General features: G+C 44.8%; 1 protein-coding gene across 1 annotated transcript; it reads right to left on the reverse strand.

The window, feature by feature from the left end:
- Window positions 1-279: 279 nt before the first annotated feature.
- LOC139381377 (sorting nexin-5-like) lies at window positions 280-11,669 on the reverse strand. Its single transcript, XM_071124858.1, has 13 exons — window positions 11,529-11,669; window positions 8,999-9,103; window positions 8,574-8,684; window positions 5,277-5,398; window positions 4,972-5,095; window positions 4,327-4,422; window positions 3,754-3,859; window positions 2,780-2,855; window positions 2,220-2,259; window positions 1,622-1,708; window positions 1,306-1,465; window positions 1,124-1,209; window positions 280-740 (listed from the first exon to the last, which is right to left on the reverse strand). The coding sequence occupies exons 1-13, from the start codon at window positions 11,667-11,669 to the stop codon at window positions 690-692; spliced, it is 1,305 nt and encodes a 434-aa protein (XP_070980959.1). The 3' UTR covers window positions 280-689.
- Between the last annotated feature and the right edge of the window lie 1,221 nt (window positions 11,670-12,890).

Consider the following 12,890-nt stretch of genomic DNA (forward strand, 5'->3'; position numbering starts at 1 on the left):
ATCAGTTATTCTGCATTCTGGCACACTTAGACAAGAGCGCTCTGAAATCGGAGTAGATCGCCAGAGTGAATTTACAAAGGCGCCCAGATGAAGAGGAATATCAGAAGACAATGCAAGCGGCTACATTCTCCCTGTTCCGCATTGCTGGCATCACAAAAGGTGAGTGTTCCATGGGACATGAGGCGGAGTAGAAAGAGGTGGGTTGCCAGGTGGGCAGGGCCTATGTAAACCTTGAGACAGACTAAAATAACAGACAGACTGCAAACAGACGGCTGCAGGTTCCTGAAATGGCATCATCTGGGGGTGGAGGTACCCAGGATCGTGTTTAATAGGCACAGAATGCTCCGAAATCGAGTGAAATGGTGAGGGACTATCTAATCCTGTGCAATAAGAAAGGCTCCTTTTCTTTTGCAAATGTATGTTTTTCTACCATGTGCCCTAATGAACACGACCCAAGGTCCCCTGGGGGTAGAGTGTGGTGGGAAGGGGTATCCAGGTTCCCTTCTCAAAGGCTGGGTCAGTAGCCTGGTTCCAGATCCGTTTGTGCTTTTGCCTACGCCATTGGCACGGTTCTGCATGACAGTTCCGTACGGAGTTGGCAAGACAGCAAAAAACAGACTGGCACCCAGGCTAGCCGGTCAGTGGGTGGTGGTCTGGCGGTCTGGGAGGATTGGTAGAAGACAGGAGGTTCAGTTGCTCTTGAGAAGCTCAATGCAGCCCTGCAGCAGAGCCATGTTGTTCTGTGGTTACAGAGAGAACAGGGATATCAGTATCATATCCATTCAACAACAGACATTTCACAAGGATCAGGGCACAATGTACCACATAACATGAACTACATTTTGCTCATAGTTGCTACATATATAATATCCACTGAAAGCTCCTGAACAGTCCAGTCCATCACTGAGAAAAGTACCAACAAAGTAGAGTGTTGTGTCTGCGGTTGGTCTAGTGGGGAACACCTCCTGCAGCACACAACAGTTTAGTGATATTGGGGATTGTATCCCACGGCTTCTAATTGTGTCATTCAATCTCTCCCCTCCCCCTATATTTCATTACTGCATATTCCGAAAAAATAACTCAAACACAGGAAGGAAAAATAACTCTGTGCACCCTGACTGACCTTGGCGTGTTTGATCTCCAGTTCAGACATCTCTATTAGGTTCTTACGGAAAGCCACCACTCTCCTGCCCTTAAAACTGGTCAGCTCTGGGAGGAGAAGACCATACTGTCAGTTTACTCACTGTACTGTATTACGGAAGAACATGTTAGCCCAAACCCACATGCACACAGTCTTACACAAACCTCTTTTTCCAGACTCAGAGAGCTTGTCAAACTTCTGCAGACACTGTTGTTGGTGCTCCTCAGCCTGGGTGATGTCTTTACTCTTCAGTCGGGCCTTGTCCAGGGCCTTGTTACTGTTCTCATAGTCAGCCAGGGCCCGGGCCCGCCTGTACAACAGGTCCTGACACACATGTAGTGGTTAACACACAAACAGCATTTCTCAGAGAATGCATGTAATATGCATGCCTACCGTGTTTCCACGTGATTTTAAGAAAATAATGAATGATTCAATTTTGCTGAGGGTTTTTGAGAGAGAAACAGACTAGACGTGGCTCACCTTGGCTGCTTGGATGTCCAGCATGTAGTAACGGAGCAGCTCCGTGAGCTTCAGCTCCTCGTCTGACGCCACTCTGCCCTCCACTTTCTACAAGCAGGACCAAATAGATACAACATCAATGCTACCGCCATGCTCAAAGAACAAGATAAAAATTTAAAAAATGTCAATTAATTATATATTAATATATATATATATATATATATATATATATATATATATATATATACACACACACACACACACACACACATAACTGACACGCGCACATTTCCAACTAGCACAGACCTTGCTGATAGTAAGTACAATTTTCCTCTAAAGCAGTTATGACAGAAATGTTGTCTCCCCTAGCTATCTTAAGATGACCTGCATGTCGCGCTGGATAAGAGTGTCTGCTAAATGACTAACTTGTAAAAAAAAATGTAGACATTTGCACAGCTCACAAAAGCAAAATGCACACACACGTGTTTAAATGTATTGCTGACCTCACAAAATGTGAATTTGCATGGAGATGGACAACAGCGGATTATATAAAAACATACAATGAATAGAAAAACAGTCCAGGTTGAGAAGTGCAGAAGACCAGCACTGTGGTTCTTACCCTTAGTTTCTCAAACAGGTCTGCAAACTTCTCAAGGTGCCTGAAGGGAATAGACAGACCATGAGAACTTGAGCAAAGTCACAATTTGTTGTCGCTGATATTGGGTGAGATGTAAACCATTCATTTAGCAACCCATAAACTCTTGTAGCTAGACTACATAAACAAACATGGTGCCCTAGATCGATCTTTATACTATGGGCACTGATAGCTAACAAGCAGCAATAGTTCCAGTGCTTGGGTTCTCAATCACTGATTATTTGGACAAATCATGATTTTGCAGGTGTTCGCATCTTTCTGAATTTCAGAAGGGGGGGGGGCATTTTGCCCATATAATAATTGCCCGTAATTTGCAGAGAGAGGTTGGGGCTCCTTGTTCTGGTTCCGCTCCTCATTCTAGCATCTCTTCTCACGTATGATCCCAGAACTTAATCAAGCTTCTGACCAATTACGCAGGACTTTAGTTCTGGGTTAACCGAGATTAAGCCACCCGTAGTTGGCTTGAGGAAACAACGGCACCATTCGTATACCTCAAACTATAGTGTATTCATATTCTTACTCACTTTTTAAGTGCGGTGTTGTCATCGACAGAGAGACTGTTCAAAGTGGCAGAGATGTGGATGTAATCATCAGCAACATCTGAGACAAAATACAACATGTTAAAATCTAAATTCTTGGCCCACTTTAAATCTGAACTCAGCCCCTGAGTGACTTCAAGAGGTTAGGGGTCACCATAATGCAAAACCTGGTAATCTAGGTGGTCTCCCTGAGGCCAAGGGTCAACGGCTGTGAATTCCAAGCAATCAATAAAACTCAGTATGGGTAACATACTGTAAGAAGTTGCACCACTTTGGTGACACTACACAATGATACCACACATCCTGTTGTTCATCTATAAACATTTAAATGTCTTGAAAACCGATCTGGCCTTAATGGCTACATGTACTCTTAAATCTCCACCCGGCACAGCCAGAAGAGGCCTGGCCACCCCTCGGAGCCTGGTTCCTCTCTACCCGGCACAGCCAGAAGAGGCCTGGCCACCCCTCGGAGCCTGGTTCCTCTCTACCCGGTACAGCCAGAAGTGGACTGGCCACCCCTCGGAGCCTGGTTCCTCTCTACCCGGCACAGCCAGAAGAGGCCTGGCCACCACTCGGTTCCTCTATGTTGCCACCTTTGAGTTTTTCCTAGACACTGTGCTTCTGCATCAGTATTGCTTGCTCTTTGGAGTTTTAGGTAAGGCAGTTTTTGACTTGGGCAGGAGCTGAGTACCAGCGCCTCAAATATTCTGTTCCTCTCATAGAATATTAGCACAAAAGTATTGTGGAGCTTCTGCAACTATAAAAACAGTACCAGCACCTATTTTAGTCCCAAGTCCAGCATTGCAGCTAGGTATCTCCAAAGCAATATGTTAAAAGGGCTTTATAAATTACATGTGATTGATTGAGACAGATAAGGAAAAAAAAAAAAAAAAAAAAAAAGTATCAATAACCCAAAAACCTCCAATTCAAGTTGGTTGTTGTTGATTTCATAGTCATACTTTTGTGAGAGCGGGTCATCTTCTCAGCCCTGGCAGTGGAGTCTTTGATCTTGGACGAATAATCAAGCAGGAAGGTCTTCTCCTGCTCAAAGAAATCATCTACTTCCTGCAAGAAAAAAAATATTTTAAAGACATCAACCTTCTGCCTAAGACACACAAAACACACAAAGCCAGATCTTCATTCTGGATACGAAGGTCCCTGCTCAGCTTGTAAACCATTACGATTTGTAGCTGCATTTGTTTCTCTTTGTTGAAGTCTGCTACTGTAATGCATTGACTTTCTGCATCTGGTTTGTAATGCATTGACTTTCTGCATCTGGTTTGTAATGCATTGACTTTCTGCATCTGGTTTGTAATGCATTGCTGATTTCACAAGATGACATTTCATGGAAATGGACAATAAAAGCATTGGGCTTGTTTGACAATGCAGGCAACTGCTGACTGATCCTGAAATCACCTTGCATAAATTATTGTTTGTAGGTCAGTCAGTCACAATTTACCCACAATGCCTCACAGATGTGATGCTCTCGAACTTGGCTAGTATTGTATGATATGCGAGGAGGCCACACCTACCTTTATCCCAGAGATGATGACCTCGTCAGCACTCTTGACCATGTTCTTAAAGAAACTCCCAAACGTCTCCTTGGCGTTCTTCCTTCGTACGCTCAGCTACGTGGACCAATCACAGGGAGGGAAATTATTTAGTTAGCCATTGAGACCACAGAACAAGTTCGCAATGTAAAATTTATTACGTAAGCTACAATAGCTGTGGCGCTGTCTTGTGGAAGCCTTTAGTTCCACATAGGAATGAAGGAAGGGAGTAAGAACTACAATAAGTGTTAGGGTTTTTCCTAATCATTTTATAAAGTGCCTGTATAACATTTCCCAAAAGGACAAACAAAACCATCTCAGCAGACCCTAGCTGACTCGAAGCTCCACTGACCGAGTGGTTTGGAAATAGAGCTGAACTCAGCAGCAGGATGTGTCCTAGGTCTGCTTGCTTATCTTCCTCTATCCCCCTTCCTCTATCCCCCTCCCTCGTGTTCACTAGGCACAAAACGGAAGAAAATGACTGGATGTACTAACTGAACTGCATTGGGAAATGTTTTTCAACGGTGTGCTCGAGTGAACACGACTCAGCAGTTAACTAGGAAGTCAGTACTGCTGGAAAATACGCAGTCTGTCTTCTTCGTTTCCTTTACCAAGTGTCAAACTCACATCCTGGTCATACTCCAGGAATATCTGGAAGTTTCTGTCCTTGCTCAGGATCGGGTGAGAAGATAGTCGCTGCAGGAATACCTCGTGGACTTGTACAGTCTTCTTAAATACAGCCAGGTACTCACTGGGAGAGAGAGCCAGAAGATGGCAAATTACCAACTGAGAGTGCACATACAGATACACAATCTTGAGATCACCAGAATCATTCCCACAGGAATCGTAATACAACATTTAAATACGCAGAACTGTGCCGATTACGCTTGGACACAGTGACAAGGGGTAAAGGAGGAAAGGTCAGAACTCACGCCTCTAACTCCTGCTTCATCTTGGTGTATTCCTCCTTGGTCATGGTGGCTTCTCCCTCTCCCAGTTTATGCATCTTCTCCCTTGGGCTCTCGAAGTCTGGCTTCGGGGGGGCTGGAGGGATCTGGACAGACAGGGAGATGGGGGAGGGGGAGGAAAAGAGCAGAGGGGGAGTAATGGAGGAAAGGGAGAGAGGTAGAGAGGAAAGAGGGAAAGGAGCAAGGGCAGAGGAGAGGCAGAGAGGAAGGTGTAGTTGAGAGGGAGATGCGGAGGTAGAGGAGAGCAGATGGAGCTTCTAGTAAGATTTCCTACACAGGCATGTCCCTGCAATAAAACTCAGCTGATATAGACGATGGTATTTAAAATAAAATAAAATATTTGAGCAGATAACGGAGTCCCTTCCACCTTCATCAAATAACACTCATGTCCTGACAGTGAACTTGCGAAATTACATTTAGTGGCAGCATTGGCTGTGAGTGTGAACTATACTGTAATTAAGTGGTGTGTCAAATCAAATTCTATGTCACATACACATGGTTAGCAGATGTTAATGCGAGTAGCGAAATTCTTGTGCTTCCAGTTCCGACAATGCAGTAATAACCAACGAGTAAACTAACCTAACAATTCCACAACTACTACCTTATACACACACACACACAAGTGTAAAGGGATAAAGAATATGTACATAAAAATATATGAATGAGTGATGGTACAGAATGGCATAGGCAAGATGCAGTAGATGGTATAGAGTACAGTATATACATATGAGATGAGTAATGTAGGGTATGTAAACATTATATTAAGTGGCATTGTTTAAAGCGGCTAGTGATACATTTTTTACATGTATGGCAGCAGCCACTCAATGTTAGTGGTGGCTGTGTAACAGTCTGATGGCCTTGAGATAGAAGCTGTTTTTCCCAGTCTCTCGGTCCCTGCTTTGATGCACCTGTACTGACCTCGCCTTCTGGATGATAGCGGGGTGAACAGGCAGTGGCTCGAGTGGTTGTTGTCCTTGATGATCTTTATGGCTTTCCTGTGACATCGGGTGGTGTAGGTGTCCTGGAGGGCAGGTAGATTGACCCGGTGATGCGTTGTGCAGACCTCACTACCCTCTGGAGAGGCTTACGGTTGTGGGCAGAGCAGTTGCCGTACCAGGCGGTGATACAGCCCGACAGGATGCTCTCGATTGTGCATCTGTAGAAGTTTGTGAGTGTTTTTGGTGACAAGCCAAATTTCTTCAGCCTCCTGAGGTTGAAGAGGCACTGCTGCGCCTTCTTCACAACGCTGTCTGTGTGGATGGACCAATTCAGTTTGTCCGTGATGTGTACGCCAAGGAACTTAACTTTCCACCTTCTCCACTACTGTCCTGTCGATGTGGATAGGGGGGTGCTCCCTCTGCTGTTTCCTGAAGTCCACAATCAACTCCTTTATTTTGTTGAGTGCAAGGTTATTTTCCTGACACCACCGAGGGCCCTCACCTTCTCCCTGTAGGCAATCTCGTCGGTGTTGGTAATCAAGCCTACCACTGTAGTGTCGTCCGCAAACTTGATGATCGAGTTGGAGGCGTGCATGGCCACGCAGTCGTGGGTGAACAGGGAGTACAGGAGAGGGCTCAGAACGCACCCTTGTGGGGTCCCAGTGTTGAGGATCAGCGGGGTGGAGATGTTGTTACCTACCCTCACCACCTGGGGACGGCCCGTCAGGAAGTCCAGTACCCAGTTGCATAGGTCGGGGTCGAGACCTATGGTCTCGAGCTTGATGACGAGTTTGGAGGGTACTATGGTATTAAATGCTGAGCTGTAGTCGATGAACAGCATTCTCACATAGGTATTCCTCTTGTCCAGATGGGTTAGGGCAGTGTGCAGTGTGTTTGCGTCGTCTGTGGACCTATTGGGGCGGTAAGCAAATTGGAGTGGGTCTAGGTTGTCAGATAGGGTGGAGGTGATATGGTCCTTGACTAGTCTCTCAAAGCACTTCATGATGACGGAAGTGAGTGCTACGGGGCGGTAGTCGTTTAGCTCAGTTACCTTAGCCTTCTTGGGAACAGGAACAGTGGTGGCCCTCTTGAAGCATGTGGGAACAGCAGACTGGGATAAGGATTGATTGAATATGTCCGTAAACACACCAGCCAGCTGGTCTGCGAATGCTCTGAGGACGCCGTCTGGGCCTGCAGCCTTGCAAAGGTTAACACGTTTTACTCACGTCGGCTGCAGTGAAGGAGAGTCCGCAGGTTTTGGTAGCGGGCCGTGTCAGTGGCACTGTATTGTCCTCAAAGCGAGCAAAGAAGTTGTTTAATCTGTCTGGAAGCAAGACATCCTGGTCCGCGACGGGGCTGGTTTTCTTTTTGTAATCCGTGATTGACTGTAGACCCTGCCACATACCTCTCGGGTCTGAGCCGTTGAATTGCACTACACTCTACACTGACACTTAGCTTGTTTGATTGCCTTGGAGGGAATAGCTATACTGTTTGTATTCGGTCATGTTTCCGGTCACCTTGCCCTGGTTAAAAGCAGTGGTTCGCGCTTTCAGTTTCACGCAAATGCTGCCATCAATCCCTGGTTTGGGAATGTTTTAATTGTTGCTGTGGGTATAACGTCGCCGATGCACTTTCTAATAAATTCGCTCACCGAATCAGCGTATTCGTCAATGTTGTTGGACGCAATGCGGAACATATCCCAATCCACGTGATCGAAGCAGTCTTGAAGCGTGAAATCAGATTGGTCGGACCAGCGTTGAACAGACCTGAGCGCGGTAGCTTCTTGTTTCAGTCTGTCTGTAGGCTGGAAGCAACAAAATGGAGTCGTGGTCAGCTTTTCCCGAAAGGAGGGCGGGGGAGGGCCTTATATGCGTCACGGAAGTTAGAATATCAATGATCCAGGGTTTTACCAGTGTGTGTGTGTGTGTATGTTCCGTAGACTACTCCATAGAGCTGGGACGATAAACTGAGAATGATCAATACAGACCACTTATCACAGGCATTTTGCTGATATCGTTCATTATGATAAGTAGCCGATACTAGAGAACTTTAAAATTAAATACGTTTGCTAATCTCGGTCACTTAATGGTACAACTGATGGCTACAACCATCAATCTAGTATTAGTAGTTAAGGATAAAGATAAACATCTGTGATGTACATTAAAATGTTATAAACTACTCATTATTGCATCAATCCAGGCAATTTATTGCGATATGGTCTTTTATTCCATATCACCCAGCTCTACTGCTCAAGTCACTCAATGAGCCCAGCGTACTCCCAAACCAGTGTGTGTGTATGTGGTGGACTTAATAGGTCACTCACAATGAGCCCAGCGTAGTCCTCAGTCTCAACCAGCGCGTCATGGAGCCATATAAAGTCCTCATGTTGCCTAGGAACAGAGAAGTCTGGCTTCTGGAAGGAGCTCAGGGTGGTCTGACAGAAAAGACAATTCAAGCTCCATTTAAAGTGCATTAACACAAGGTTGTAATATACTTTAGAAGTAAGACATCTGAGAGAGAGACAGTTACTGTTATTTATTTTTCACTGACACTGATCCAGAGTGACTTACAGTGCAGCATTCAACTAAGGTAGGTAAGACAACCACATTCGACATAGAAACATAAGCTGTAGTTCTAGCCTGCTGGACACGAAGAGCATTATATATTATTTGAATAACTGACAGGGAAGTGAGGGAACAGCAGTGACCCTTAGCTTAAGAACTGAAACTGTGGAGTTGCTGTTTTTACCTTGGTGTGGACAGTGAACTTGACTTTGTCACGTTCACAGAGTGCATCAGGAATGTCGATGAGTAGAGAAGCGTCGTTGTTAAGGTCCACAGACACAGAGCGTGCCTAAGACAAGGGGGGACAGGGTAAAGGACAAGGTTATTTCAGCTTTTATTCCTTTCAGCACATTCCCAGTGGGTCAGAAGTTTACATCCACTCAATTAGTATTTGATAGCATTGCCTTTAAATTGTTTAACTTGGGTCAAACGTTTCAGGTAGCCTTCCACAAGCTCCCACAATAAGTTGGGTGAATTTTGGACCATTCCTCCTGACAGAGCTGGTGTAACTGAGCCAGGTTTGTAGGCCTCCTTGCTCGCACACGCTTTTTCAGTTCTGCCCACACATTTTATATAGGATTGAGGTCAGGGCTTTGATGGCCACTCCAATACCTTGACTTTGCTGTCCTTAAGCCATTTTCTCACAAATGTGGAAGTATGCTTGGGGTCATAGTTCATTTGGAAGACCCATTTGCGACCAAGCTTTAACTTCCTGACTGATGTCTTGAGATGTTGCTTCAATACATCCACCCTCATGATGCCATCTGTTTTGTGAAGTGCACCAGTCCCTCCTGCAGCAAAGCACCCCCACAACATGATGCTGCCACCCCCATGCTTCACAGTTGGGATGGTGTTCTTCGGCTTGCAAGCCTCCCCCTTTTTCCTCCAAACATAACGATGATCATTATGGGCAAACAGTTCTATTTGTTTCATCATACACTAGGACATTTCTCCAAAAAGTACACTCTTTGTCCCCATGTGCAGTTGCAAACTGTTGTCTGGCTTTTTTATGGCGGTTTTGGAGCAGTGGCTTCTTCCTTGCTGAGCGGCCTTTCAGGCTATGTCGATATAGCACTCGTTTTACTGGGGATATAGATACTTTCGTACCCGTTTCCTCCAGCACCTTCACAAGGTCCTTTGCTGTTGTTCTGGGATTGATTTGCACTTTCCGCACCAAATACATCCACAGGTATACCTTCAATTGACTCAAATAATGTAATTAGCCTATCAGAAGCTTCTAACGCCATGACATCATTTTCTGGAATTTTCCAAACTGTTTAAAGGCATATTTAACTTACTGTATGTAAAATTCTGACCCACTGGAATTGTGATAGATTATTTCAGACAAATTCACTGTGTCTAAACAATTGTTGGAAAAAATACTTGTGTCATGCACAAAGTAGACGTCTTAACAGATTTGCCAAAACTATATTTTATCAAGACATTTGTGGAGTGGCTGAAAAACGAGTTTCAACCTAAGTGACTCCAACCTAAGTGCATGTAAACTTCCGACTTCAACTGTATATATATCCTTGGGATTGAATTACACACACACCGTACTTGAAGCAATAACTCCAGCTGATTTCCCAAAAGGGTCCGTCAGTGTCCGCAAGAGTCTGCTAGCTAGTGCACATTTCTCCTAGCATGGTCCTGAATTTGTTTGTGCCACCCTACCACTCCCTATGGTCATTATTGTCAAGGCTACGTTTCTCCCATCTTAACAGCTGTTTCTGTTTGAGCAGAAGCCTTTCTCGTATGGGTGGCCCCAGTGGGAACTGACCCACTATGCTGGCGTTGCAAGCACCATTCTCTAACAATTTAGCCAGTACTTCCTGTGTGAATGACCCACTGAGCCTCAGTGTTTCACCATACTACTACCCGAACTATGCTACTCAGCTTGACAGAGTCAACCGAAATAAAGCAGAGTAAGTCTCCTCTGGAAAGTCTGAGGAAAATAAAAAAAATTGCAGAAAATAAAATAACCACAGGCCTGTCCAATTGAACACCAGTCCATATGTAAGCTATCCGAGTTATTCTGTCATTGGCCAGGACAATACTAGCCTCTTACTGCCACGTTGCAAGTCCCCAAAGGCAATGGTTAGATCAGTGGTCCATATTTTAAAATCAATAGCCCTCTAGCCAGATATAATTCAAAATAGTCATGGGGTAAACAGGAAAAGCAGAAATTTAACCAGCGAGAATGGGGAAGTGCAGTGCCATACAAGCCCAACTCAGTGGAACACTTTTAAAGGCTACGACATCAAGTACTTATGGCAAACTAAAGTAGCCTGGGGTGGTGACAATACAATAATGGATAAGACATCTTGTGACAACATTCATCTGTGAAGTAGTTAGCTAGCTAGGCCAATGCCAAAGATGGTGGTAGAATGCTTTCTATACCGCCTCCAAAACTCGTTGACGTTATAAGTTAGACTGTTGCTTTCAGACTGCAGCTGTTGATTCCTCTAGATAGCAATTAGCTAGCCGGGCAACCTTATTTTCAGTTTATTAGCTAGCCAGCGAAATTTATCATAGATAGCTGACTGTATGAATAGCGTTACCTAAATACTGCACAGTTGTGTTTTAAGCAAGTGAGCATCTCATGAACTTCCTCGCTAGCTAAAATATAGGCTACAGTTAGCTGGCTATTTAACATTAAGCGAAGAGCTAGGTAGTTGGCTAACAAAGACGATAGTACATCGCTCATAACGTACCTTTTCTTTTTCGCTATCATCAAAAGTAGATGTCATGATTATAAAAGTACAACAACACTGCAGATCGTCGTGCTGTGCTGCAAGTCTAGCTATATTCGCTATCTTCTGGAAACAACCCCCGTTTCGCTCTTCCTGTCTCATGACAGATAAATCCCGCCCAATAACTCGCCCTGTTTTTGATTGGACAAGGTTTCTGAACGTCAATCAAAATAGTTCGTTGCTTTTTTTGTCCAACCCAAGTCGCATTTCGAACATACGTTACCGATACAACAATTAAACATACTCAATTATTACATATTGTAATAATGTACTGTATATGGCCACAGCGTATGTGGACTTTTCGAAGTTCACTTTGGTTCCATGTCAGGAAAACACGGACCCGTTTCAAAGACCCACCTTCAAGGGATTACTAGACTAGTTTTGTCTATCATGTCCCATCAATAATTTACTTGAGAGAAAAAAACTACATGCCTTCCCTCGTTGGTCAAAATGTTGTGTAACAAAACAAAAATCGCGCGATGTTTGGGGGGTAACGACTATCCACTACATGTATTTATTGTTTTCCATATATTCAGTAATCATTTCATGTAACCAAAGCATAGCCTAAGGTACTCCCTGTTCACCCATGACTGCACGGCCAAGCACGACTCCAACACCATCATTAAGTTCCCCGATTACACAACAGTGGTGGGCCTGATCACTAACAACAACTAGACAGCCTATAGGGAGGAGATCATAGACCTGGCAGTGTGGTGCCAGGATAACAACCTCTCCCTCAACCTGATCAAGACAAAGGAGATGATTGTGGACTACAGAAAAAGGAGGACCAAGCATACCCCCATTTTCATCGACGGGGCTGTAATGGAGCAGGTTGGGAGTTTCAAGTTCCTTGGTGTCCACATCATCAACAAACTATCATGGTCCAAACACACCAAGACAGTCGTGAAGAGGGCACGACAATGTCTATTCCCCCACAAGAGACTGAAAAGATTTGGCATGGGTCATCAGATCCTCAAAAAGTTATACATCTGCAACATCGAGAGCATCCTGACTGGTTGCATCACTGCCTGGTACGGCAACTGCTCGGCTTCCCGACCGCAAGGCACTACAGAGGGTGCCCAGTACATCACTGGGGCCAAGCTTCCTGCCATCCAGGACCTCTATATCAGGCGGTGTCAGAGCATGGCCCCAAAAAATTCCAAGGACTCCAGCCACCCCAGTCATAGACTGTTCTCTCTGCTACTAAGTCTAGGTCAAAAAGGCATCTTAACTGCTTCTAACCCCTTTAAGACTCTTGAACAGTTAATCAAATGGCTACCCGGACTATTTGCGTTGTCCCCACCTCACCCCCCATTTTTACAC

The sequence above is a fragment of the Oncorhynchus clarkii genome, chromosome 23, assembly GCF_045791955.1.
Source record: "Oncorhynchus clarkii lewisi isolate Uvic-CL-2024 chromosome 23, UVic_Ocla_1.0, whole genome shotgun sequence".
NCBI classification, from domain to species: domain Eukaryota; kingdom Metazoa; phylum Chordata; class Actinopteri; order Salmoniformes; family Salmonidae; genus Oncorhynchus; species Oncorhynchus clarkii.